The 26269-nt window shown below is 49.6% G+C and overlaps 8 protein-coding genes and 1 non-coding gene across 9 annotated transcripts; 4 read left to right on the forward strand and 5 right to left on the reverse strand.

The window, feature by feature from the left end:
* Positions 1-1191: 1191 nt before the first annotated feature.
* Pdw03_8077 (reverse transcriptase) lies at positions 1192-2811 on the forward strand (the record flags this gene model as incomplete). Its single annotated transcript, XM_066101861.1, has 3 exons — positions 1192-1967; positions 2014-2035; positions 2152-2811. The coding sequence occupies 3 exons, from the start codon at positions 1192-1194 to the stop codon at positions 2809-2811; spliced, it is 1458 nt and encodes a 485-aa protein (XP_065956944.1).
* Positions 2812-3333: 522 nt separating this feature from the next.
* Pdw03_tRNA113 lies at positions 3334-3404 on the reverse strand. The gene has a single exon. It is a non-coding gene; the product is annotated as a tRNA-Gly (tRNA).
* A 117-nt stretch (positions 3405-3521) lies between these two features.
* On the forward strand, positions 3522-4475 carry Pdw03_8078 (U1 small nuclear ribonucleoprotein, putative; the record flags this gene model as incomplete). The annotated part of the gene is made up of 4 exons (XM_014677730.1): positions 3522-3562; positions 3618-3624; positions 3705-4011; positions 4081-4475. The coding sequence occupies 4 exons, from the start codon at positions 3522-3524 to the stop codon at positions 4473-4475; spliced, it is 750 nt and encodes a 249-aa protein (XP_014533216.1).
* A 292-nt stretch (positions 4476-4767) lies between these two features.
* On the reverse strand, positions 4768-5965 carry Pdw03_8079 (V-type ATPase subunit D; the record flags this gene model as incomplete). Its single annotated transcript, XM_014677731.1, has 8 exons — positions 4768-5006; positions 5058-5098; positions 5157-5166; positions 5228-5276; positions 5330-5655; positions 5715-5725; positions 5783-5895; positions 5951-5965. The coding sequence occupies 8 exons, from the start codon at positions 5963-5965 to the stop codon at positions 4768-4770; spliced, it is 804 nt and encodes a 267-aa protein (XP_014533217.1).
* Positions 5966-6267: 302 nt separating this feature from the next.
* Positions 6268-8987, forward strand: Pdw03_8080 (Pre-mRNA-splicing factor syf1; the record flags this gene model as incomplete). Its single annotated transcript, XM_014677732.1, has 5 exons — positions 6268-6309; positions 6368-6484; positions 6549-6602; positions 6659-8670; positions 8726-8987. The coding sequence occupies 5 exons, from the start codon at positions 6268-6270 to the stop codon at positions 8985-8987; spliced, it is 2487 nt and encodes an 828-aa protein (XP_014533218.1).
* A 664-nt stretch (positions 8988-9651) lies between these two features.
* Positions 9652-14752, reverse strand: Pdw03_8081 (Guanine nucleotide exchange factor (Gea2), putative; the record flags this gene model as incomplete). Its single annotated transcript, XM_014677733.1, has 6 exons — positions 9652-9999; positions 10078-10460; positions 10520-10626; positions 10681-11069; positions 11132-11477; positions 11535-14752. 6 exons carry the CDS (start codon positions 14750-14752, stop codon positions 9652-9654), a joined length of 4791 nt encoding a protein of 1596 aa, XP_014533219.1.
* A 1385-nt stretch (positions 14753-16137) lies between these two features.
* Positions 16138-20992, forward strand: Pdw03_8082 (Rho guanyl nucleotide exchange factor, putative; the record flags this gene model as incomplete). Its single annotated transcript, XM_066101862.1, has 4 exons — positions 16138-18364; positions 18424-19377; positions 19441-20369; positions 20423-20992. 4 exons carry the CDS (start codon positions 16138-16140, stop codon positions 20990-20992), a joined length of 4680 nt encoding a protein of 1559 aa, XP_065956945.1.
* A 327-nt stretch (positions 20993-21319) lies between these two features.
* Pdw03_8083 (Lysidine-tRNA(Ile) synthetase) lies at positions 21320-23503 on the reverse strand (the record flags this gene model as incomplete). The annotated part of the gene is made up of 3 exons (XM_014677735.2): positions 21320-23040; positions 23100-23276; positions 23350-23503. The coding sequence occupies 3 exons, from the start codon at positions 23501-23503 to the stop codon at positions 21320-21322; spliced, it is 2052 nt and encodes a 683-aa protein (XP_014533221.2).
* Positions 23504-24512: 1009 nt separating this feature from the next.
* Positions 24513-26207, reverse strand: Pdw03_8084 (Tetratricopeptide-like helical; the record flags this gene model as incomplete). The annotated part of the gene is made up of 1 exon (XM_014677736.1): positions 24513-26207. One exon carries the CDS (start codon positions 26205-26207, stop codon positions 24513-24515), a length of 1695 nt encoding a protein of 564 aa, XP_014533222.1.
* Positions 26208-26269: the final 62 nt, after the last annotated feature.

Here is a 26269-nt window from a genome sequence, read left to right on the forward strand (position 1 = left end):
AAATCATCAGCAAAGTCTAGATCAGACAGAGATTCCATTTAGAGTTGAACATCGGGTTTGAAAGTTGTGCCAGATATTCTTCTCTACCATGTCGCGCGATGCTCCGTGGAAAAGGGAGTATCTCGCTATTGGCGTGTCCTTGTCATGGTTGGCAGGAATGAAGACTCAATGTTCCCGATCTAAGTCTGGAAGAGTGAGGAACTCGCTTGATCCTCCTTTGGGTACTTAGAAGGTACATCCGGTGTTTGAAAGTCTTGTGGCAAGCCCTACTTTTTTTTCAAGCGCGGTTTATAAGCCCCTTACCACCTTAATTTCAATCTTTTTCTTCTTGGATATAGTCTCCTACCAATATGAACAGGATAATGCGTGTATATATACCACCACATCTGCGGGGACGTGGTCTAAAAAGAACACGGGGGATACGTTGGGGATTGGCCTCCCTATTGGCCCGGTACGAGCCCTATTAAATGCCACTCGGAGTCATTTATAGTTAAATTTCGAAAGCGGTACTCCGAGTTTGTGAAAAGAAGTAGAAGTGAGGCGAATTAGGAGTGTTTAAAAGCAAGCTGCACGCACTACATTGGATACACTTGATCAAGATGTGATCGACCGCTCTATACCTAGGAGATTGCTTGCTACGTATGAAGTAAAGAGCCCTTGTGCCAAGTTACAAAATTGTTGCATTCATTAGCCTCATAGACATGTCTCTGCCGCAGCCCGGAGTTTTGGCTACGCTGATGGTCAGGGATAGTAGTGATGTGGGAACCACATTGTTTGAGCCTAGGTAGACAGCTAGTTTATTGGGGAATACGAAGTACATTGTCTGAGTTTTGGAGGGGATCGAGGGATAAGCACGGAGATCCGTCTACAGGTCTCAGAATGTAAATGCCAATGTAAATTTGTGAGGGATGGATGATGACATACGTATTATTAAGCAGCGTACTTATCCTACGCAACAACTCTATAGTAATAAGATCATTTTTACCACAACCAGCTTAATTCCATAACACATTGGTAGCATGTACTGATTAAGCCAGAGGTCCTCTGGTTAGGCATACCATACGGTTACCGAATTTTCCGGTCGCTAAGCCCCTGGGTTACCAGCGGTAGAAGGGTTCAGATCACCTACAAGATCACCTACGCTTCGCATACAACTTACGCCTCCCTCAGCTCACTACCCCACTAGCCCCAATGCAGGGCACACAGCAGGACGTCCCGCAGGGACCTTCGTCCAATATCACCCTGTCGAGGGCTGAACTGCATGAAATCCTTGATGACGCGCTTACTCGAGCTCGTACACGCGAGGTCGACAACGTTCGAGCAATAGTTGACGAAGTCATCACGGCGCGTCGTGACGATATCCGCGGGCCACCGGGTCGAGACGGACAGGATGCACCACATAGCACCGCGCACTGGAAGACGGACGACGTAGGTTACTTCACACCTGACCCTACGTCAGACGTACATGTACGCACTCTTCGGGGAACCACGTACTACACGAATGTTTATGCCTTCATCAACCAGCTAAAGGCATTGATCCCGTTGAAATCTGAGGAAGTGGTCCGAGCGAACCTACCATCGTGCCTGCGGGAGGCAGCAGCTCGATGGTACAGCGCGGAGCTGTCAGACGAAGAGAGGCAGGATTTAAGTGTCCGCTCTCTGGAGTTGGGCTGGTTCGCCACCCTTGAAAGACGGTTCAAGCCGCGCGCCACAGAGGCGATCGTCAAAGTGATGGCACCGTCATCAGTCTACTCCTGGCGGGACGTACGCGCAGGGCGCAGTGTTACAGAATGGGCCCAAAACATGTTACGAGACGCCCAAGCAGCCGAGATAACAGGTACTACAACAGTGCTCCGCCTAGTGTGGACACGTCTTGAACCAGCACTTCAGCGTGACATACGGGAACCCAGCCCAGCTACCACGATCTCGCAGTTCATGGCAGACTTAGATTTGCGTTATGGACAGTGGTATGAGATGTCGCAACGCGCTCGACCGATGCAGCGTCAGACGCAGCCCCAATCAGTTCGTTATCAAGGTCAGCAACACCAGCCCCAGTATAATCCTCGAAATGCAGGTTATGCCTACGGTCGTGGACAACAAGCAAACCAGCTACCCTTCCGTCCACGGGACACACAAACTGACAATCGCCAGCTTATGTGGAATTCGATTCCTAACGTACAACGTCAATCACAGCAGCAGTTCCCTAGGAATGCTTACCAGCCACCGCCAAATGTTCCTCAAATCCAGGCTCAGCGTACGTCTTACGTACCGCCTCAGCAACAACAACCACAAGGAGCCTACCAGCCGCGTCAGCAGCAGCCGCAGGGCCAGACCAACCAAGCCGGCCAGCTCTTGCTCTCTGACAAGCCGTGGAATCAAGCCGGTTACTCCAACACAGGCTACGTAGCGCGGCAGCCACGCGCTCGGCCAGCTGCAGCATACCAAGCGGAGCCACAGGAAGTTGCTCCTCCCGACGAGAGCTTGCCAGCGTTTTACGACGGCCAGCACTTCTATGACCCCCACAATGACGCGTATTATGTAGATGAGGAATACAACAGCTATGCGGAGTACCCTGAGGAGGATCCTCAAGCGTACTGGCAGGCCCCTCCTTTTCAGGACAACGAGGACGACCATGACCAACCATGTTACTCCGTGACAGAGGATCTCACACCTACCGCCACCTGCCTACACTGCTCTGCCGCCTTTTTATCCAATAACAAACTCCACGCGCACCTAAAGGACTGCGCTTCGAGACACACAGCAGCCGCAGTCGATGACACCACCGTTGCGTACTACATATCCCAGTTGTGAGGGATGGATGATGACATACGTATTATTAAGCAGCGTACTTATCCTACGCAACAACTCTATAGTAATAAGATCATTTTTACCACAACCAGCTTAATTCCATAACAAAATTCCTAGACTTCGTGGCCACAGGTGCCCTTACTAATCATTTCTTTTCCACTTTCAAATCTAATATTCACACGCCCCACGTTTCCAAATTGGGCTTGATTTCCCTGATCTACATTCAAGTCCGCGGGCATGCTACATTTTATCAATAAAACGAGATGCTGATCGAAAATAGGCAAAACGCGAAATAGATCTATTTTGTAGTGGATCTTTAAAATTTAAACTTTGGGAACCTGATCGTTGTGCATAAATTGGGCTTCAGTCATACCAAAACGGGGTGATCTGATAACAGATAAAGGGAATACTACGGAGTACTCCGTAAATGGATTTGAAAAAAATGAGTATGGTCTTATTTGGTGGAGCAGTTGCATATAGCCATTGGCAAAAAAAAGCAGGTGACCAAAAATGGACAAAAAGAATTGCATCATCCGTGAATCGAACACGGGCCTCGTCGATGGCAACGACGAATTCTACCACTAGACCAATGATGCTATTTGATATAGGTAAGCCAAGGTCACGTCATCTATTCCCAACTTTTCACCCAATCTCATCTCCGCCTGACCAGAAGCTCGACCTCGCTGCTTTCTAGAGCTCCAACAGTCGCAAACATGGCAGCCGTCTCCGCAGCTGGCATTCCTCCAAATGCGACGTGAGTACTATCTTATACTTTCATTATAAATTCCCATGCTAACAAGTCTTTGCAGAGTATATGTGCGCTTGTCCCTCCCCTCTATCAGATCACCACTTCGCTTCCGCATTGCCATACTGACAGATTTCTTCGCTATGATTAGGTCAAGAATCTAGACGAACGGATTAAGATTGACCAGTTGAAGCATGCCTTGGAGGAGATCTTCTCCGAATATGGCACCATTCTAGAAGTCGTCGCAAAGACCAACCTCAAAGCCAAGGGCCAGGCCTTCATCGTCTTTGACAATGTAGACTCCGCTACCCGCGCTATTGAGGATATCAATGGCTTCGATCTCTTTGAGAAGCCTATGGTGCTAGATTACGCGAAGACACCCAGTGATGCGACAGTCCAGCGGGAAGGTGGCAGCGACGAGCTGGAGGCTCACAAGCGGAGACGCTTAGCTGAGAAAGGTACGTTGAACAGACGCTGGCGTACTATGTAGAAAGACTCAACTCATACTAAATCCGGTTGTTCGACAGAGCGCAAACAAGCCCACGAGGCCCTCGAAGCACAGAAGAAACTCAAGCGTCCTGCTGCCGCTGCCGAACCCTCACGCCCTGCCAAGACCACCAAAGGTGCCGGTCTCAAGCCCACCACTGCTGCCACAACCGCTGTCGTTCCCGACGAGTACCTCCCCCCCAACAAGATTCTGTTCTTGCGGGAACTGCCGGACGACGCAACCCAAGAAGGTCTGTCTGCTATCTTCGGGCGGTTCGAGGGATTCCAGGAAGTCAGATTGGTGCCCGGTCGCAAGGGAATTGCATTCGTCGAGTACGAGGCCGAGGCTGGAGCAATCAGCGCGAAGGAGGCTACATCGGGCATGCCAATGGGCGACCAGGGCAAGGCGATTCGCGTTACCTACCAGCGACAGTAGTCATGGGTGGTTTGTTGCATCCTACAAAATATCCCGGTCTTGTTCTTTCTGGCGTTTGGAAGGTCTTGTCTCAAATACGTGTGTATAAGAAATACGGAGATTTATCAATGTTCTCTCGCTATCGCAATGCGTCAAGTATGCGTGTCACATGAATTTCAATAGCTCCAAAAGTAGATGAAACGAGCCATAGGGCTAAAACGAGTTCGAGCATACAAAGTGGTACATGTCACAGTCAAACAAGATGTCAAAAAAAAAAAAGAAAAATAGTATCAGTACGAAAGAAAATGGCAGTCTAGAAAATAACATCGTTGTCTTCCTGTTCGCCCAGCACATCTGCCGTCTCTTCCTCTTTGACGAAGACAGCAGTAGCAACAGGTACCTTAGGGTCTACTGCTTGCTCTTCTGCGGCCTTTTGCCGGGCCGCCAGAATCTCGGCGTCCGCGGCGGCAACGTCTCTCTGCTTTTTGCCTGAAACCTTCTTCAGGCGGTAAAATTCCTCTCGGTCGAGCTCATCCAGTTCAGAGTTGATGTCTTCAGAATGGTTAGCCTGTGCAAAGAACATTCGAAGTAGATGGTACAAACAATTGATGGTGTTCTCAGTTCGAGGAATGATAACATGCTCACTATTGAAGGCATGTTAGTATCCCAAGTAAGGACCAAATTCACGAGTTCCAATCTTACATCGCATTTACTGTAGCATGCAAGTTAGTTACCAACCGTAAACCGTCACAATCTATGAGAAAATGACTTACCTCTTCGGTTGACAACCTTGATCACCTCATCCAGAATCAGGAAAGCAGTCTGGCACAGTTTGTGAGCAAGATCCCAATACATTGCATAGATGCTATGCATACCTGTAAGCTCGCCAGTTCCACCAATGTCTCCACGGCCCGTGCGTATGTCTCCCGACAACGTTGAATCTGCTGTCCTCCCTTTCCTAGACCTGTCAAACCAAAGTCATTGACGCCATCTTGCGTGTAGCTTTCAAATGCAGGCAGAAGGACACCGGAGACGTTCTCTTGCTTGGCTCGCACACGGAAACGAGCCTGCTTGGCGGATTCCTGGATCTGGTAGCCAATATCTCCGCCTACTGCATAGCTCACTTCGGCCAACGAGAAGGCAGCAATCTGCATGACCCGACCCATCTTTTGTTTGGCTTCATCGATGCGGCGTGTGATGTCTGTCGAAGTATGATTAGCACCTCGATAAGGTGGGGACTGGGAATGTGTCGCATCATACCTCGGAAACGTCTGTCGGATAGAGGGTTAGCATATCTCTAACAAGCAAGAAAAGCACAAAAGTCCTACTTTGTTAGAGCTTCACTCTTTCTCTTTAGTAGACTGTGGCCAATCTCCGCCCCCTTCAGCTTGTTCTTCATTAACCCCAATGATTGGCGAGTTGGGAATACTGCCTCTCGGCCCTGAATAGAGGTCAGATGAAACCAATAAGAGAGTTCATTTCTACAACAAGCTCACCACAGCGCCGGACATGATTGCAGCAGAACAAAGATCACAATATAGTCCTTGTTGTTCAGCTAGAGCAACGCGGCCACATTGGTATGACGCCGATGAAGCTCCACCGCCCACCTGATACAAATCAATCACGTGCCACAATCAACGTAGGAACCTCATCCGTCAACAGGTGTGGCTTTAAACGCGCACGCCAGCAGTCTCTTGTTTATGCAATTTTCCTTAATGCTGACACGTTGATCGTGTAACTGGATTTCGCTCGACTGAGTGGCGCAATGCCAGGGACACTTTTGCCCCCGAGATCCCACCGGCAGCACGCAGAGATGGATCGATCATCTGTGTCCCGGCCGGACCTCTACTTGATTGTAAGTTTTGACCCATTGGACCATTTGAACTTGAAGCTTACTTGCATTTTATCGCTAGACTGATCAGGACATCATCTACGAGCAAGATCTGCTTCGTGACGCTAGCAGTGTCAAACCATGGCTTGCCTACATCGAATTCAAACAGCAAAATGGCACGCTTTATGAGCAAGCATTTGTATGTCCTCACCCATCACAACTCAGTCGCAAAGGATCCTCACTAATCGGATGGCTTTAAATAGGTCATGGAGCGTGCTTGCAAGCAACTACCGCGTTCCTACAAGCTCTGGAAGATGGTAAGTGACAATTTCTAGAAAAAAATTCAAGTTTCTGCTTTAACTGACTGTCCTAGTATCTGGAGTTCCGAACAAAGCACTTGAAGGGCCGCAATCCCACGGTCTATCGTGCCGAGTACCAGAAAGTCAACGCACTCTTCGAACGAGCCCTCATTCTCCTGAATAAGATGCCGCGCATCTGGGAAATGTACCTCTCCTTTCTGCTCCAGCAGCCCATGGTGACCCAGACTCGTCGAACCTTTGATCGTTCTCTTCGTGCTTTGCCGGTCACACAGCACAACCGAATCTGGAGGTTGTACAAAGGCTTTGCTCGGTCTGCTTCCGGACAGACTGCCATCAAGATCTTTGCTCGGTATATGCAAATCCACCCCGAGAACATCGAGGATTACATAGAGCTTCTCGTTGACAACGGTGAATATACGGAAGCCGTGAAGAAATTCATGGATATTCTCGACGACCCACGATTCAAGTCCAAACATGGCAAGGGTCCATTCCAGCTATGGTCGGAGATGGTTGATCTACTAGTCTCCAAGGCTAAGAAGATTGAAACCGGCCCTCGGGTCGGAATTGATGTTGACGCCATTCTCCGAAGTGGTATCCAGCGCTTTGCGGACCAAAGAGGCAAGCTATGGGCCGGGTTGGCCACATACTGGATCACTAAAGGCAACTTCGAGAAGGCACGAGATGTCTTTGAGGAAGGAATTACTACTGTCATGACGGTTCGTGATTTTACGCTCATCTTTGACTCTTATGTCGAGTTCGAGGAGTCCATCATTGGAAGCCTGATGGAAAGCGCAGCTGTCCGCTCTGACAAGGGCAAATCTGACGAGGATGCTGACTTTGATCTCGACCTCCGCATGCTGCGTTTTGAGCAGCTGATGGACCGCAGACCATTCCTGGTGAACGACGTACTCCTACGTCAGAACCCTCACAACGTCATCGAATGGGAAAAGAGAGTGGCACTCTGGGGGGATAACAAGGAAGAAGCTGTCCGCACTTACACCGATGCCATTGCTGCAATTAATCCTAAGAAAGCGCTCGGAAAATTCTCTGAGCTTTGGGTCAATTATGCTAGGCTTTATGAGAACGGCGGGGACTTGGATACTGCAAGAGTTATTTTCGATAAGGCTATTAAAGTTCCGTTCAAATCTGTGGCGGAACTGGCAGAGACCTGGTGTGAATGGGCTGAAATGGAGCTCCGCGCCGAAAATTTCGACAAAGCAGTCAGCATCATGGCGAAGGCGACACAGGCACCGAAGAAATCGACGGTGGATTACTTCGACGAGACACTGTCTCCACAGCAAAGAATCCACAAGAGCTGGAAATTATGGAGTTTCTACGTTGACCTCGTTGAGAGTGTTTCGTCTTTGGATGAGACAAAAAAGGTCTACGAGCGGATCTTCGAGCTTCGTATCGCGACACCCCAGACTGTCGTCAATTATGCCAACCTTTTGGAAGAAAACAAGTACTTCGAAGAGTCTTTCAAGGTATACGAGCGAGGCTTGGATCTTTTCATGTATCCAGTTGCATTCGAACTCTGGAACTTGTACTTGACCAAGGCTGTGGACCGGCAGGTTGGCATTGAGCGACTCCGAGACCTGTTTGAGCAGTCCTTGGAGGATTGCCCCCCCAAATTTGCCAAGTCTCTTTACCTGATGTACGGTAACTTGGAAGAAGAGCGCGGTCTTGCACGACACGCAATGCGGATCTACGAGCGTGCGACTCGGGCAGTGTCGGACGAGGACCGCTTCGAGATGTTTGAATTTTACATCACAAAATCGGCGTCCAACTTCGGTCTCACCTCTACTAGACCGATCTACGAGCGCGCCATTGCCGCATTGCCCGACCAAGAGGCCAAAGAGATGTGCCTCAAATTCGCGGAGATGGAGCGACGACTTGGTGAGATCGATCGTGCTCGCGCGATCTATGGCCACGCATCTCAATTCTGCGATCCACGGACAAACGCCCCCTTCTGGCAGAAGTGGGAGATATTCGAAGTTAACCACGGGAACGACGATACTTTTGGCGAGATGATTCGTATCAAGCGAAGTGTTCAAGCCCAATACAAGTATGTGAACTACCAGCACAAAATCCAATAACTCATTTTCTAACGTTATTAACAGCACCGATGTCAACTTCATTGCATCACAAGCCATTGCTAGGAGCCAACAGCAAATCCAGACAGGTGAACAAGGCGAACGCGACGAGGATCAACAACGCGCAGATGCCATGGCGGAATTGGAGCGTCAAGCTCGTGCCCCAGTTGGCTTCGTGGCTGCCACCAGCGGTCCGGAGGGCGGTAACCGTCCTCCACCTACCGGCCAAGGGCCAGCTACTGCCGAGGCCAACCCCGACGCTATTGATCTTGACATGGACGATGAATAGATGGAAAAGTTGACATGCGTCATTTTGTCAAGAGAAAGGGAACATTTTGTGAAATTTGCTGACTTGATCTCCCATCTCCTTGTTTTTGTGTCTCGTCCGTCGAATTGTATGTTGTATACTTGCTATCTCCACGCATTCTAGTATGAGTGTTTGTGATTGGTCGCCACATCAGTCCCTTTTCTCTGCTCCCAGCACACTGCATCTCAAATCACGACTGCCTTCTCCGTTCATTAACCAGGGGGCTCAGTGCTCTCTGATTTTCCGTTCGATTTCACATTGTTTGTCTTGAGATACCTGACTCACTGTGGTGTTTTAGTGTTGTATCCGTATGTGCATAGATTTCCCAAAGCAATGATACACCCGTGCCGCGTCTTGTCTAGCTCGATGTGTTGTAACTACGAATGTCTATTCTATTGGTGAACTCCAATTGAGCCTTACGTTGGTTGGTATGGAACCAGCCTTGACATTCGCACATCACAGGTACAAAGAAAGTAAACAGAAACATGGGTAGTCTTCTCGCACGCAGCGCCGATCATCATATCGAGCTATATCTACATGTGGAACATGTACTCCTGTGCTATCCCAAGGTAAAGGTGAAAAGAACAGGGGAGTCAAAAGATTAAAAGAGATACATCATAAATCCACGGAAATGGTTGGACACTCCTTATGAGATGGTTTCCTCTGCTTCTTGAGGAGTTGGGCTGTCGGCATTAGCAGCCTCCTTTGCGTCTTCAGTGTCCTGCTGGAGCGCAGTATCTTTGCTCTTTTCATCTGCCTTCTCTGAATCACGGGGCTGCTCTGGAGATGAGACGGCAGAGTCTGGAGACTCTTCGAGCTCGTTGGGAGTATCGGGGAAGATCTCCGAGAAAAGATCGGGCAAGAAGCGGCTAAGGCGTTTGCGGGTCTCGACCCATATTTCCTCCTTGCTTGGATCTTCGGATGGGGATACGAGGTAGCCTCCATCAGCCATGACGAGAAGGATGTTCTTCAAGCTTTCGGGGACTGCTTCTGCCTACGAGTTTGAGAAGAAGACAGGTTAGAAGATGGGATCCTGATGCACTTGAGTCCTCGGGTGGAATACCAGACTTACCAGACTATCACCCTGACCACTGTTCATCATACGGTCAAGAATATCAAGGATCCTTAGCCAGAGAGGGAGCATGCCTGTCCGATTGGGAAACTGGTCAAGGAAGCGCAGGAAGAACTTGCAGACTAACGTTGCGGCTTGGAATCGGGTCTCACTCATACCAACAGGGTCGGATTGATAGACCTCTGGCTTCAAAAGGAGTAGGACGAGCGGGAATAAGACTTCATCGAAGATGCTAGTCCACTCCTTGTCATCGCTTGAGATAAGTTCGGCAGATAGAAGAGATCGCTGCAGCGTGGAAATAGCATGGTGTCGGATATCGCGACATGGGTTGATGCATTGACCGGTTAAGGATTGGAAGATAGGCGACCAGTAGGCGGCCCAGGCTAGAAATTTACATATTAGAGACTTGCTGCAATGTATATCTTAGAGGATCGTTCGTTACCTTCGTTCTCCTCAAGGTGAGATTGTTTGATTAGAGCCGGGACTCGTCCAGTCAGATGATAGATCAAGCCAATTGCCTTGACGCCGCGTGTCACAACCTGGTTTTCACTAGGGGAGGAGAGGTAAGTATTAATACTGGAGAGGGTTGCATATTATCCTTACCTCGGCTTGGATTGTTTGACCCCCTTATTACGACGGGCCTGGGCATCCCTGTGTCGTTCTTCGATAGATCCCACACTTCCGGCGCTAACGAAGTCGTTGGCCAAGCTGACTACGAACTCATAGTTGTCGGCCGTGATGATATCGGGCATTGACTCAACGATGCTTTGTAGAAGATCAAAGACAAGGGAAGCGACTGCCTCGTGCTGATGAAGTCTTTGCAAAATTGACCAGAAATCCGGAGAAATTGTGATCTCGTTTCGTAGACGACCTGTATGAGCAATGCACCTAGTAAGACCCTTGACCGTGGCCACGGCCACGGTTTCCAATATATCTTGGTCGAATCCAGAAATAGCGTGGAGTACAACAGGTACCCGCATGAAGTGTTGATCCTAGAATGGTATCAGTACAGATGCACACACATCAGAGCCATGAAATAAAGGATAGTACATACATGGCTCAGTCGCAATAGATTTAGGAGGTAAGAAACAACGCGAGACACAGTTAGCGGATGGAGGTTCTTCGCATCGCGCACCAGTGTTTGAAGAGTTGTTGCCAGGTTTTCGCCAAGGACCTCCAGGGTCTTTTCGTCACGCAGAGTCAGCACCGTTGCCAATTCCAGAACGAATACCACCGAAGGATCGTATTTGGGCTGGTTAGGATCAGCTCTACTGTTAGCAGCCCTCGACGTTGGTGTCGGGCGTTCGTGCTTTACGACGATGACGGCTGGTGTGTTTTCCTCTGGAAGCAGGGACAGTAAAGCCTCCACAAGCATCTCCAACGAAGACAGGGGAAGGGATCTGCAAGAGAAGTCAGCTTCATGGCCACAAATTGTTCAAAGAAACACCTTTACTGACTTTATATTTGTTAAAATTTCGGATATTGAGCACGCAGTCACACAATCGACTGTGCAGAGTGTGTTGTCAAGTTCTTCGTCCGAAGGCTCAGGAGGATCATCTGCCGCATAACTTGAAAGGTAAGAGGTGAATGCAGACAAAATTCCCGTGTCGTTGTTGCGTCCATCCCGGTCAACCACCTGTGATGGAGGCTGGAGCGGAATTGGAGAGATTTCAAGTTCAGACGTGAGTCTAGCATCGAATGGCGGGATGAGAGAGTTGATGAACAAGTTACTCAAGATTCGGACGATATGCCCCCAGCCATGTTTGACAGTTGCCTCGTTTGTTGAGAGTACTCGGAAAAGCACTACAGTTGCCAGTTGTGCTCTGAAGTCTCGGCCGAATTTGACGGCTAGCTCGCTTACCATCACGCTCTTCTGGCCTACCTGGACCTCTGTGTTGAGCGATGTGCTCGGAGGATTGCTAGTAGCCAAAGTGCTGATCGATGCAAGAGAGAAGACGATACGGTCGAACGCCTCAGTCAAACCGTAGCGGGCAGCAATCTGTGCACACTGATCGAAACCATTGACCACCCTAGAATACACTGCATCATCTGATGCAGACATGAAGACATATGAGAGCGTCGCGATCACTGGTTTCCACGTAGCCGCAAACATTTCGGCATCATACATGTTGGTCTCTCCAACTATGATGTCGCCGGTAGACGAGGACTTCAGTAAGAGTTCTTTCCAAGCATAGTCAAATGCATGCTTGTTTTCGTGTTCGTCGGGCAGAATTATTTCGTTGTTCTTGATAGAATCATAGATATCCTCGAGGAATTCCTCCGCGAAGTCTCCACCCCCGTTGACACCTCGCAAGTTTTTTGCGAAGCCAGCGCAAGTCATACGATTTTGTGACTTCACGTTGCGGTTGTAGAGTTCAGTGTTCAGCATGATGATGGCGTAGGTCAGAATGTACAGCGCGTCTTTGTCGGCGATACCATCCGGCTTTACCTTTTCAACGTAATGCTCCGAAAAAGTCGTCACAATTCGCTCAATAAGCGGCGATTCGCCGGGCAAACGGAATGAACTGAGTAGTTCCCTAAGCGCTTCAACGGCACTACGCCCTGAGAAGTCAAGGAGATCCACAAACGCGCCCAACAACTCCTCATTGCCACGTTTGGAGATGTACTCTCCGAGGACTTTCTTCGATAGACGTGTAGTTCCCTTCAAGAAGCGAGCGACCAGAACAGGGTTCTTCGCATCCTCAATAACACCGTGTTCCACAAGGAATGCGATTCCTTTCTTGGGGTCCTCATTGAACATCTGTGCTCCCCTGATGATAGTTTTTTTCGTATGACGTTGTTTTTTCAAGCTTTCTTGAGGAGGATAGTCTCCTTGTATCGGTTCATCATCCAGCCGGTCATGAATGAACTGCACATAGCCCAAGAGAGCATCGAGACATAATGGGGGTACATTTGTAGTGCTCCAAGTTGCAGAGTCTGGGAAAGCATTGCGAGAGAGCAATCCAATCATATCCTCGCATAGATCTGCTCGGTCCACATCACAATCATAGTTGACGAAAAGCTCAACCATGAAGCTAGGAATGCGTGACAACATGCCAATGCTCTCTACCATTGCCTCTCGAGCTTCAGGCCTTCTCGCTCCACCTTCGAGTCCTAGTTTCTGTCGGTCTTTAACGGGAACAGGTGTGGATCTTCCGCTATTGGCCTGCGAGGCCGGCTGTTTCACCAATTTTGGTGACTGTGGAATACCTTCGTAGAGTGATGGATCGATACCAGGTTCTCGCGGTATTTCCACGCGAGGGTGCAAGCAGGCCACTAAGTATGAAAGATAGAGTTCCTGCTGTAATTTTAAAACCGGCCGGCACGTCGATAACAATGTGCCAGCCACCCTCAACGAGCCGTTCAGAATGGCTATGTGCTCTGATCTGACTAGCTGGAAGAGGTATCGACAAAGATCGTCTTTGGCCAGAGCGGCCAGACTGGGATGCCGAGCAATGGAGGGACCTGCTACCTCCAAGGCAACATCAATAATTTGGAGTGCCATTACACGCATGGCGTCGGTGTGTTGCCGGTTATGAGGATCCAACAGATCGATCAACACACGGAACAATTCTTTGATTGATGGTAAAGAATAAGGCTGAAGCTCGGTTTCAGGATCATCGTACGGGCTCGGCGGTGCAGCAGCAGCTGCGCTGCCACTTCCTGCCTGCTCGGGTGATCCCTCTCGACTGGTGCTGTGTCGTTCTGCGGCCGCTGTGTCTGCGCTGATAGCCGAGAGATGCTGCGATGTGACAGTGTCTCCATTGACCGAAGGGTCCATCTTCAGACGAGATGGTGGGTCCTTTTTTATTTCTTCACCCGCAAACGGATCTGGTCCCGCGGGTATTTCTTGATCAAGGTGCGACAGACGCATGAAAATCACCTGGCACATTTTGACCATTGCCATTTCGGCGGATCTCCGTAGAACCTCTGACAGACGACCCTGGCAGCACATGCTCAAACCAGTTTCCATCATCTCACAGACGCTCTCGTCACCCAAAAGTTCACCTTCGGGTCGTGAAAGTATGCCCTCCATTAACTTCAGAATCCTCAACAGCACTATCTCGTCCGCCGACGAGTCGCTCGCTTCAAATCGACAGTGCGTAATGGCAGCTGAGAGTAGCTGCATCGCGATGGGAAGCCGTGGAGAGTTTTGGTTGATAATATTGTAAGAGAGGAACTTGGTGATGGACACCAAGGCGATGGAGGTGATTGCGGCAGAGGTCGAAGAGGAACGAACGACCTGTAAGAATGGATGAAGTAAAGCTGGGGTATCAAAATTTCGAATATCTTTGCAATCTTTCAAATCACTCCGCAGTCGTGTGAAGGCCGATATCAAAGGGTTGTCCTGTATGCTCTTCCCCTTCTTCCCTCGCAGACCCCACCGATTGGCCAGGACATGATCTTCATCGGGGCGAGGTGTCGATTGACTTTTCCTACGTGGGCTTGGGCTCAATGGTGCAGAGTTATCCCGCTCATAAACACGAGAGGCTCCATTGCCGCCCAAGATGGCGGAAACCGAGGAGTGAGCCCAGCGAGCATGCTTGCGCATGGACGAGGTGACGGTGATACATTCAGTGGTTACCAAAGCCACCGGGTCGATGGCGATTGGAAGGGAGGCCAATTCCATGGTGGTATCGAGCATCATAAAAGATGCTCGCTGTTGTGACACCATTTTTGAGGTCGGAACGAAACAGCTGGTCTCTTAATCATCATACTGCTGCTTGCCATATCGAGCTTAGCGTCTTCCCCCGCTCACTCACCGCCTATGGCAAGGGCTGTACTGTAAATTACCATCAAATCTGTATTAGGCTGATTTGATTGGATCAGACTCTGTACTGATGGGGTATCAAGGTACGATCTGGCATTGGGCTGCATCCATGGATCCAAAATGTTTGATTTCGCCTTTGTTGACATCCGTCCATGCCAGTTCAACAACTACATGGCCAACATAGACATTATAGCCAGACATTCACATTTAAAAAAATGTCCATGTGAGAGGCAAAAGGGAAATAATAAGCTCTAGGGACATTGTGTAGTTGTGCAAGAATTTATCAAAAAAATTAACGCGGCGATCATCAATAGTGGCTGATATGTTTTCCGAGATAACAACAATGGAATTTCCAAGTTAAGTGCGGTTATTAAGCATGAAACGTGTTTTTTTTTTTAAAAAAAAGCCCAAAGTATATAGGCATTGTGCTTAAGACAGTTCTAGTATATCTGTCTATTCTTAACATGAAACACACACAGGTCTAGCATCAAGCTCGTGTATGTTGTACAACAACGATCCGAAACTATAGAAAGTAAACCAGGCGCGAGGAATCCTATATGTCCAGCGAATCATGCAGATGTGACCTGTCACACCAGTCCTTGCAGCAGTTGGGGATTGCAACGATAGCAACGGTGTTGATAGCGTTGGCCGGGCAAAACACAGTAGATTAGACATTAAAAACAACAGAGTAGGACAACTTAAAGTTGAGAATGTAATTCTGACAACCTACCGGGGTGTGCTGGGCATATTCAAGTCATTCTTTTTTAAATTTTGTTTTTTACTATTCTTAGTGTCAGGCGCTAATACCCGCTCTTGGTCTATCGGGCTATCGCGATATCAACCCACCGCTTCTCCGTCCCCGCCTCAAAACAAACGCCTCCCCTCAACCTTGCACTTCCTTTAACTTACCATTTGGGGATTTCTTTTCTTTTAATCGTTTATTTATGCCACTGCACGTGTCTACTTGAATCTATGAATTGAGTGGATATCTTCTGTACTTCGGTCTCTATGGAGGGGAGTACGAATGTCGCAATCGCTTTACCAACAACAAGATAGTTAACACATCCTACATACGATCTTTAACTGCCTTTCACTTAGCCTAGGACAATTCCTCTCATTCAATTCCAAACATTGTGTCCTCGTGTTTCCCGTCACTCGCTACCTTGCAACTGCATCGCTCCTTCTACACCAAACTCACGCGCATTTCATTTGTTTATCGCACACGATAGCGCTTGCTCAACAGCTTCTCGCATTCTGCACTTGCATCGCAAGTGAAGCCACCATTCGTTATGGCAACTATCGCACCTCCCCCCGCAACCCCTACAATGGCAGACCTGCCCTTCGAACATCTCACCCTTTATCACGTCGTCGACCCATGTTTATCATCCATCCTCGTCTTCTATGGTGCTGTTTCCACTGCCAATGCCACTGTGAGCAGTTCCCGCATCCAGGCCCACATATTCACACCCGCTGGGTTTCAAAGTTATCCTCGAATTACGGTGTCACCGGCTGCCCCCGTGTATGCTGCGGTCAACCATCTACCCCGCGAAAAACAAGGAGATGAAGTGTGTCGCGGACTTGCCGTCAGCATGCTGAGGTATTTTGCCGAGCTGTCTGAACCGGTTAAGCACCGCCTGACTGGGGTGGCTCGCGCTGGAAGACCCGGGGGGAAGGCGCCCAAGATGTTCGATGAGATGCATGCTGCGGATCTGGCCAACCGTATGACAAAGGTGGACGACCCATTGGAAATCATTCAGGATATTCGGAGTTCATATCAAGAACGTAAGGTTCCATGGATTGACATCGATGTGGTACTTCCTATGGGCACTATACAACCAGTCTCCCGGCGAGAGAGTGCGGGATCGGAGCTTGGGGAGAGTCAGAATCCCCAGTACGGCCCATATACACCCCTGATAGAAGCCTTGGGAGATCCTATGTTTTTGCCAACGTCTCGACTGAAGCGTGCGCCGTCCCAGCCGACCAATGTCAGCAAATCGCGGCTATTCGCAAGAAGCCAGAAAGAAGCTCTTCGTCTTACCATGTGTGAGCTTGTGGATACCGAAGAAAGATATGTCGCCAAACTGTACTCTCTCGTCCATGAAGTAGCCGACGAATTTCGGCAAAAGGCCGTGGGCAGAGGGCCATCCAGCAACAGTCCCGACGAGGCAGCTTTGGCGGCATTATTCCCGCCCTGTTTGAATGAAATTCTGGAAGTCAACCTCGGCTTCCTCAACGTCATTCGACAAGTGCTCGATGAAACCGAGAAAGATGCCATCACAGATATTGGCCAGGACACGGAGCTCCCTTCCAAGCATCGGGGTCTGCCCAGAGACAGAGCGGATCCGCTTGGAGCTCTGGCATTCGCAAAGGCTTTGTTTGAATGGCTACCACAATTTTCACAGCCTTATGGAGAGTACATGCGAGCACATACAGGTTTTACACAAACTCTGAATTCGTTCATGAAAGATAAGAACTCTAGCTTTTCAAGGAGAGTATATGAGACGGGGGAGCAAAGATTGCGCTCTTTGTTGATGGAACCCGTTCAGCGACTCCCTCGATACAGCCTGCTGATTGACACTATGACTAGCAATCTGCCCTTGGTCCATCCCGCCGTGCGAACTTTGCTGAAAGCACGAGACATCGTTAAGGATATCTGTGCACTGGAGAACAATTCCCCCTCGAGCCACGCCCAAAGCCTTCAACGCCTAAAAGAGCTGGTCAACGGATGGCCGGCGAAGACATTTCCTGAAGGACGGCTGATTACTGCAGTCGACTTCAACGAGATAACCCCTCCCTACAATCTAGAGACACAGTCGTTTGAAAACTGCACAGGGATCATGCTTCTTTACAAGAACTGCCTGATCCTTCTAGCAAAGCCCGCCGAAAGCCGGACCACAGCTCGTGGTGTGCTGGCTGACGTCGACAATGCGGCTGCTTCAACCGGTGATATGTCCACATCTTTACCACAAGCTGAACTCCAAGTCGTGCAGGTTCTAGACTTTCACAACGTGCGTTGTATGCAATCTGCATGTGGTCGGATTTTATTTGTTGCACCAACTTCAGCCAAGTCCTTGACAGATGAGACAAGCGCCGGAGCTGACCTGCTTGCATTGGAATTGGCTGGAATATATGAAGGAAGGGCCAACCGACTAATTGAAGAAATGTGCAAAGCGAAGATTGAGGGTCGATTCCCCGAGAGTGAAAGAGAAGGAGGCAAATGGACACTACGAAGCCCTCCCACCGGAGCTGCGAGTAACGTAGGGATACTGGCCTGTGTGTGTGAGGACGGTGAAAGTGCTGCGCTCAATCAGATCCTGTCATCCCCCATACGGATTGTTTTCGATGCTTCCAAGACAACTTGTGGTCAAATGTTGAGAGATTCCAATCTTGAGGTCATCATATCGATATCTCCTCCAAATGGAGATCAACACAGGCTAGACATCAATTCAGTGGTTGGATCTGGGTCTACAGATTTGATCACGGTGGAAACCTTCATTCCTACTCTTTCACGGCGTCGTAAGTGACCCTCCCTCGACAATTATGTTTTTGTTTGCCACTGACATGTAGAAACACAGTTCAATCTTTACTCTCGCCTCTGCACAGCCCCCGAAACCCAGCATTGACAGATCCAATGGTTCATGCCAATTTTGAAATCCTTCGGTATATCGCCAGCAATTTAATCACGCAGGTCAAGTCTTCGCGGGGATTCCGGCCACCTTCACCGACCAAACTGATCTCAAACCTGTTGGGGGGTAGTCGTGATAATGTGCCGAGCCTCAAAGGGCAAGGATCGGCCGCTCTTACCGGCGAATTCCCCAAAATGCCCCCGCCAAGAAGCACTCTGTCTAGATCGAACACTTTGCCTTCGACATTCCCCGGAAAAGACAAAGAGAAGGACGGCGACAAAGACAAAGAGAAAGAGGAAATTGGAAACAAAATATCTGTTGTCGGGGGATCCGCCAATGGATTAGATACTCAGTTTGGGTTGCTGGAGCAAACATTTGCTGCCTATGTACTTTCTCTGCAGTCTCGGAGTGGGAACATACTGGGTCGAATGCTTCGCGTCAGAGATCAGGTTGACCGGGCGCCGGTCAATGAGCTCTACAACATTTTGCTGGAAGACCCAAGCAGAATCCAGGCTGCCGCCGAAGTGCCAGTTGATACGCTTTTCGTCGCATTTGAAACCTTCTTGGCGAACGCTTGGAGACGAAGCATGGGCCCTATATTGAGCTCCTCTTCTCTTAAATGGGTACAGAGCCAGTTTGACACCATGATACCTCGAGATTTTGATGAGCAATTCCGGAATTTTGTGGCAGATATGAGCCCGCAAAATAGACGAGCTCTAGCTGCGATTATTCGACTACTTGCCGAGCTACTAGATGCATCTGGAAATGACGGAGATCGCGGTGCCTTGACGATGGCATTTGCGGAAGTACTCACTGAAGACGGAGATCCCAGCCATCATGTATCCCTTTTGGATCGACTGGTTGAAGACTTTGACAACCTCTTTGAAGAATTCATTCCTGGAGGTACCTCTGTGGAAGGAACACTGACCTGTGATCAATCGAAATCGCATACTAATACTGGGTCAGTCGGTTCCAACTCCTCCTCTTTTCGCAAACGCTTTGGCTTTGGTATGCATAGGGATACCTCGAAAAATGACGGCGAAAGCAAAGTCGCAGCAATTCTACGGACATTGAGCAAGAAGCAAAGCCCAGCCGGCTCTGAACCCAATACACCCAAGGGCTCTCTAATGCGTTCCAAGTCGACTGATGTAGATGCTCGTCCGGGGTTCCTTAGCCCTACATCTCGCGATCGTCCTACGTCCCGTGATAGTCCCACATCCCGTGATCGCCCTACATCCCGTGATCGGCCATATCGTCCGCACGGGTTCGCCTCTGAGGAGCAAATCTTGAGGCCGGGCACTGGGTACGAAAACCCGCCTTCTCTATCTTCTTTCCGAGAAGTCTCTGAAGATGTCATGCCACGGACTCGCAGAAAGCGAAGGAGTTCTCTTTCGGATCTACGACAACCCACATCATCACCAGATGCATATAGTATCTCTCCGTCTAAACAGCTCCACCCGATGACCCCTTCTAGCCGCCCGCGAGGAGAAGTGGTAACACCCACCAAGCAGTCCAGACCTCAAAGCAGTTACATAGCAACATCCCCCATGCGCGTTAAATCACCAATGTGTTCTAAGCCGCCAGCAAAATCCAGTCCACCGACGCGACTGAGATCACCCACTCGCCGTCTGTCTCCGCCCCGTCTGTCTCCGCCGAGCAGGAAGGAGAACGTTGATCCCAGGAACACACAGTCGGAGCGCACAACCAAGTCCAGGAGCAGAGTATCAGAGTTGCCAGCAGAAGTGTCAAGGAGGAGATCTCATATATCAGGCATTCCTCAGCGGACTCCGGCCCTTCGGGAGCGGCCAGCCATTAACACTTCCGATACTAAGCGGCCACAATCTATGTCTTTCTTGCAGAAACCGCAGAAACTGCGGATACAAAGCCCAAAAAAGGTTGGTCACATTGTATTTGTTTCAATAAAATGACTTCACTAAGAATTCTTTAGCTACGTGATCGTGTTCAACTAGAAAAGAAGACCCAAAACTCAACTCAATTGGGCCTGAAAGACGAGCTTACAGAGCTTGGTAATGAATTACGTTCTCTGAGGCTCACGTCACCAAGGAAATCCAACGCAATGAATCTGGGGCTTGGTTTTGACCGTACAGACACCAATCCACATTCCGCTACCACCGCATCCCTTGAAGCTCGCATGCGCAATCTTGAAACCCGATTTGAGACGCTTACCTGGGAATACAATGGCCGCACAACCGCTCTCGAGCGAGACCTGGAGTCGTCCTTGATTCTTAGCGAGAAGCGCGTAAAGAAATTGGACGAACTTTATCGCGAGGCAAGCGCTGAGAACGAGGCTCTTTATGATCGGTTTAACACCGAGCTCAGCAAGATTGCAAAGGATGTCCGCCTGGGCCAAGCAGAAGACGCCTTGAAATCTCAACTGGCAAGTGCTCTAGACGAGATCGGCCGAGTGAAGAAAGAAAACTTCCGCTTAAAACGAGAAGTCGGGGGTCTTCGAGCCCAATCAGCTGCCGCTGCACTACTCAAGACGAGTGAGCAATGACCCAATGCACAGCATCGAGGGCTTGTCCCATCATTCATTCCTTTCCTGCACCTGGACATCTTACTCAACAACCTGACACCTGTCACATTTACCTTTTTCTCTCACCTTGTATTTTGATACCGCACAAGCTGCTTCTACTTTCCTTTGAACACCTATTCATTGCATACATATCATGAACCTTTCTTACCTGTATTCATTACTATTACATGCCACCCTTCATACTGGCCAATCCGCTCAGATCGCCATTGACCATGCATGCACAGCTCATGAGATCAAGATTTTACAGGGTTTGCTTTTTTTTTGTTCTAGGTGTTGTTGTCATGTATACTAAGTCTCTTCGATATCTTTACCCACCGGCCAGCCCATCAGGCGTAGTGCCTCAGTGTCAATCAGTTTGTACATCCACTGCCATTTCAGTCTCCAGCGACAGCGTAGATGTACCAATTCCACCTCACCGAGTGAAGAATATTGAGCCGAATGGCCAGATAGTCGATATTCCAAAGTCGGCAATGCCAGCTGTTGCCAAACCTTCTGACCCAGAGGCTTTCCTGGCTTAGACACGATGCCTTCCCTTGATACCACGGGTAAAGTGAACCTTAGCTGAGCAGGCGCTTCCGCAGACAAGAGGGCTTTGAGGTGCTCAAAAGTCCCGGGCATTTTCTGTTCAGTGGCAGAGTTTGTTCGCCCCTGCGGCCTTGGATGGACCCAATCTTTGCGTATCCGTTCAATATCAAATTTATGGAACGGACGTATCGTAAGAGGAACACTAATCAGTTGATCCCCCAGTTCACTGGGATCACGGTCGACCGGAACAAGACGTAGTCGCATCCAGTATCGATTATCCCACAAAACCCACGGAGTAAAACTGCCACTAGGCGAAACGTTGATTTGCGTCACGGGGTCACGATCTCTCATGAATGGTTGCCGAGATAGCAACCAGATGTTATCACCCCCGAGACGTGGGTCTTGGGACTTTCCAAGCGTGGAGGCTTCGTTTGCGAGACGCTGGAACAGAACCCCTGCTACCGTGAAGGCTTTTCTTCTTTTCTGGTCATTGGGTCTTGTACTTGCGCCCTGAGAGCCATCTGCATCGGGGAAAACGTTAGGTACTAGCGACTCATAGCTGCGGAGCGAGAAATGGCTGTCGGGGAATGGAGAGACTAGTTCCGTGATGCGGCGGAGAACGATGGTCTGGATCTGTCGGATTCGAGACGCTGATAACGTTGCTATTTGGGGGTCCATGGATGCTGGGGTTGTGTCTAGGAACTGAATGACCGCTGACCCTGCCTTGGGGTTGAAATCTAGGATTCGGCATTGAGATGAGAGGAGGTAGTTGGCAAGCTCGTTTGACTTCTGGAGGAGGTTTTGACTTGAGCGGATTAGGGAGAGGATAGATTGTGATTCCAGCGCACGGGGTAGGGAGTTTGAGGTGCGAAGGCTGCGGATGGCGTTCCGGGGAGTGAGGGTTGGGTCGAAATTTGTTGGGTCGGAGACGTAGGGGACTTGGTTTTTGTGGCAGGTCTCCAAAAGACTTGCTTTGGTGAAGGAGAGTAGAGGTCGGCAGATAAAGATGCCGGGGCTTGCCATGTTTACATTGGATGTGAGATTGGAGTAGATTGTTTTTGCTCCAGCGTTTGGGTCGGGAAAAGTGATGAATCCTTGCTTCTGGTTATCGAATCGAACTTGGGCTTGGGGTTTAGTCGGTGGTCTTGTGGGGATGGACGTAGTTGACCAGCTCTCAGAGGCCCCGAAGAGACCGTGGCATTCGGGGATTCGAGCAACTTCGGGGATGCCGCCAAGACCTAAACAACTTGCCCCAGCGGAAAGCCGCCAAATGGTGGTTTCAACGTTATCATCTTGATGATGGCCTAAAAGCAATGTTTCAAGTTGGAACTCATGACAAGCTATCCCGAGAGCTTGGAAGCGGAGTCGTCGAGCATGTGTCTCAAAGGCGGATGGCAGGGGACTTGATGCTCCAGACTTTGGCGACGATGATTGACTTGAAGTCATTTCCGACCAGTCCAAACTGAGAATCTGAGTTCTTATGTCTGTTTAAGTAAGGTTAATTCATCTTCCAGGAATGTAAATCTTCCGACTTGGGGCGTACCCATCTCACGAAGCCAGCCAGCAACCTTTTGTGCCTCAACAGTGCTTTCAGGACGGGCACGATGATCTACCACGAAAGCAGTGACGGAAATTGCTCCGGCAACATCAGAAGAGCGTTCTAGTTGCTTGCATAGGTATGCCAGAGCCATAGAGTCGGCGCCGCCACTAACGGCGATTCCTACCCATTCGCGCGTTAGCTATAAGCTCTGGAGATACTAACAACTAGCGTATAATCTTTCTTCAAAGCTTACCAACCCTCCGTGGAAGCTGCAAAGCATCATCATCACCGGGCTTCTTTCCATATTTGGTCCTGCCATATTTGACGCGAGCCCGTCGCGATCCGGACCATGCTTGCTGGAAGCAACGCTGGAACAGAAATGGGGAGATTGATATATTTCCAGCCATGTCTACACCCCCTTGATTCAAACCTAGGCTCGAAAGTTCAACATCATGATCGACCTATCGATTACTGAACGCGCAGGAGAACCTCGGGGTGATATCGTCGGCTCGGCCCTTCAGTTTTCCCGAGAACGTGACCAGATGGTCTTCAAACAAGTCGCCGAGATTCCATTTATTCTTCAACTAAAGTATCACGAGTTCCGATGGAGATATTGGAGGGAAATATCTTAGTGTTCTGATGGTGATAGTAACATAGGTTGGTTGGTGAGTTCTAAATGTTGCTTGCCTGTGTGACTCGATATGTTGCGGCAAACCAACACCATGGCACAGCGACGATCTGCATACAAATGGTCATGCTGGGAAAAGTCGTCCTGCGCACCCCAGGCCGTTTTTATTGTCTGTATTCTGGCTACAAGGTGGAAAATCGTAAAAAGAGTGGGTGGGGGAGGAGGAACGACGTCTAAAAAGACTACCCAAAAAGTTGTTCTAGGGCTGCACAAGTGTGGAGATTGGTGTTTCTAGATCTCAAAGCAGTTAGAAAAAGCTGCCAACTTAGCGCCCTCGATGTTCCGACCCATATTCCCCCGACACCCTCAGAAATCATATCAGATTCCAGAGATCTGCCAAGGATTTTCACCCCCATGTCGTAGCTCTCCCCTCAACACCCTCAAAAAACAGCAATCTAAGACGCAGGAGACGTTTGCTTGAGAACGTTGGTCAAATGGTCTGATAACGGTAGAGGGATCTTCATGCTGTGGTGCCACTGGAGGCAGCCTCAAAAGGTCAGGATGGACATGAATCTACCCTGATCTAAATTGATAGAGCATCCAGAGATAGATGAAGAGAGAGATCTTTGGACCAAAGACCCCAAGTCAGCCGTCATTACGTCATTGGGGAGAGGAACGCCCGCTATCGGCGATCAATACTGCGAAACCTCGGTGAAATCTGAAGTATACATTGTCCATTAATGAATTTGCTAGTATGAGTTAGAAAAACACCATTTACAGATATCAATTTATTTGCAACAACTCTTGCCAAGATTGGGCGCTTGCGAGGTATCCAGACGACAGAAACATGAAGACGTTACAGGCACATCAGCCACGGCAGCTGCTACCGCCAACTGCGGTCCAATGATGCGCGCCTCATCATGCCGACCAAGACGTATCAAACATTCATGATAGCCCTGCAAAGCCCATACATTATTCGGATGCTGACGAGCACGGATTAGAGTGCTATCAAGACCCAGGTCAGCCTGGTAGACAGCCGCTGCATCCTCAACATGACCCTGCTCTAACAAAAGAGCCGCATATGCATGGCGAGTGGGCTGCATCCAACTCCAGGGCTCACTGTAACCCAGACTATCATCCAAGTCAATCGAGCGACGTAGATGCTCGAAAGCCTCGGTGTAGTTCCCACGACGGTACTCGATCTCTCCGTCCAGCATTTCCGACGCCACCCCCAGAATATCGATGCACTTGTTGGGCCAGTCCAAGCGCGTATCGGGGACCCGATCTCGCGCGGCTCGGTAGAGCTCTCGCTCACGCTCTGCATCCGGCACGTTCCCCGAGGCTGCATATGCCACGCCCTTGGCGTAGTGCAGAACCGCTATCGTCATGCAGTACAGCTCTGGATCTGAGGGGATCGGGATTTTGATAATTTCATCCCACATGCCGAACCGTATCATGATGTGTGCGCGCACAGACATGAAGACCTCGATGTAGTCCGCCAGTGCCGAGAGCAGTTCTTTCGGCAAAGTGGCCTCCATGCGATCCACGGCTCTGAATGCGGCCTGTTTCTGGCCGGCAAACATGGCGGCGTAGATGAGAGAGTGGTAGGTGTGCATGCGGTAGACGGAGTAGAAATTGAATGGGCCTTTCAGCGCCAGATATTTCTCGTCTGCAATAGCGGCACGCTGGTTTGCGCGGACGGCACTTCGGTAGTCTCCAACCAGCACGTCCAGGTGGGATGGCATGTGCGTGATATGGCCCGCATCTGGCACCAGATCGCGGAGATAGTCCGCCGGTCGGAGACCTAATTCTGGGAAGGGCGACATTTCAATAAGATGGATGTACATGTGCAGGAGGCCGGGATGTTTTGAGGCATCTTTATGTTGGAGAGCTGTCTCCAGCACTCTCTTTGCTTCCATGGTACGAGCACCTGGGTTTGGTGCACCGGTCACCTTGTCCCACAATTTCCAGGGGGTGAGGCTGATCAGGGAATCAGCGTACAGAGTGACCACGTCCAAATCATCACTAAAACTTTCATATGCCTCTTTCATGGCATCAGCATAGGCCAGATTTTGAATAGCATATTGTGCCATGCTGGCCGGCTTATCACTTTGGTAGCGGGCGGAGATTGCCTTGGTGAGGGCCTGTTCCAGGGGGGAACCATTTTTTTTAGAGAGGAATCGAGCTTTGACTGTCGCTCGATACGTGTTTTTAACGATGGCGGCCAAATCGTTGCCGAGAAAATCCCAAGGTTGGTTGTAGTTGGGACCGAGAGAATAGGCCATCCCCCAGTAGGCCATCACACATAATGGATCATGCACCAGTGCCTGTTTGAAACAGACGACAGATTCCTTATGGTTGAAAGAGTACGCCCACACGAGCCCACGGTCAAACCATATTTGGGCTTCCGGGCTAGTGGTTGTAATCACCTTCCCGTAAGACCCAAGGTTATATGGATATTCTTCAGTTGATGCTTTTGTCATTTTTGGAAGATATCTGTTGTATGCCCTTGTGGGTGCGTGCCACCGTATGATGTTAGCGGGAA

This window comes from Penicillium digitatum, chromosome 3 (assembly GCF_016767815.1).
Source record: "Penicillium digitatum chromosome 3, complete sequence".
Taxonomy (NCBI): Eukaryota; Fungi; Ascomycota; class Eurotiomycetes; order Eurotiales; family Aspergillaceae; genus Penicillium; species Penicillium digitatum.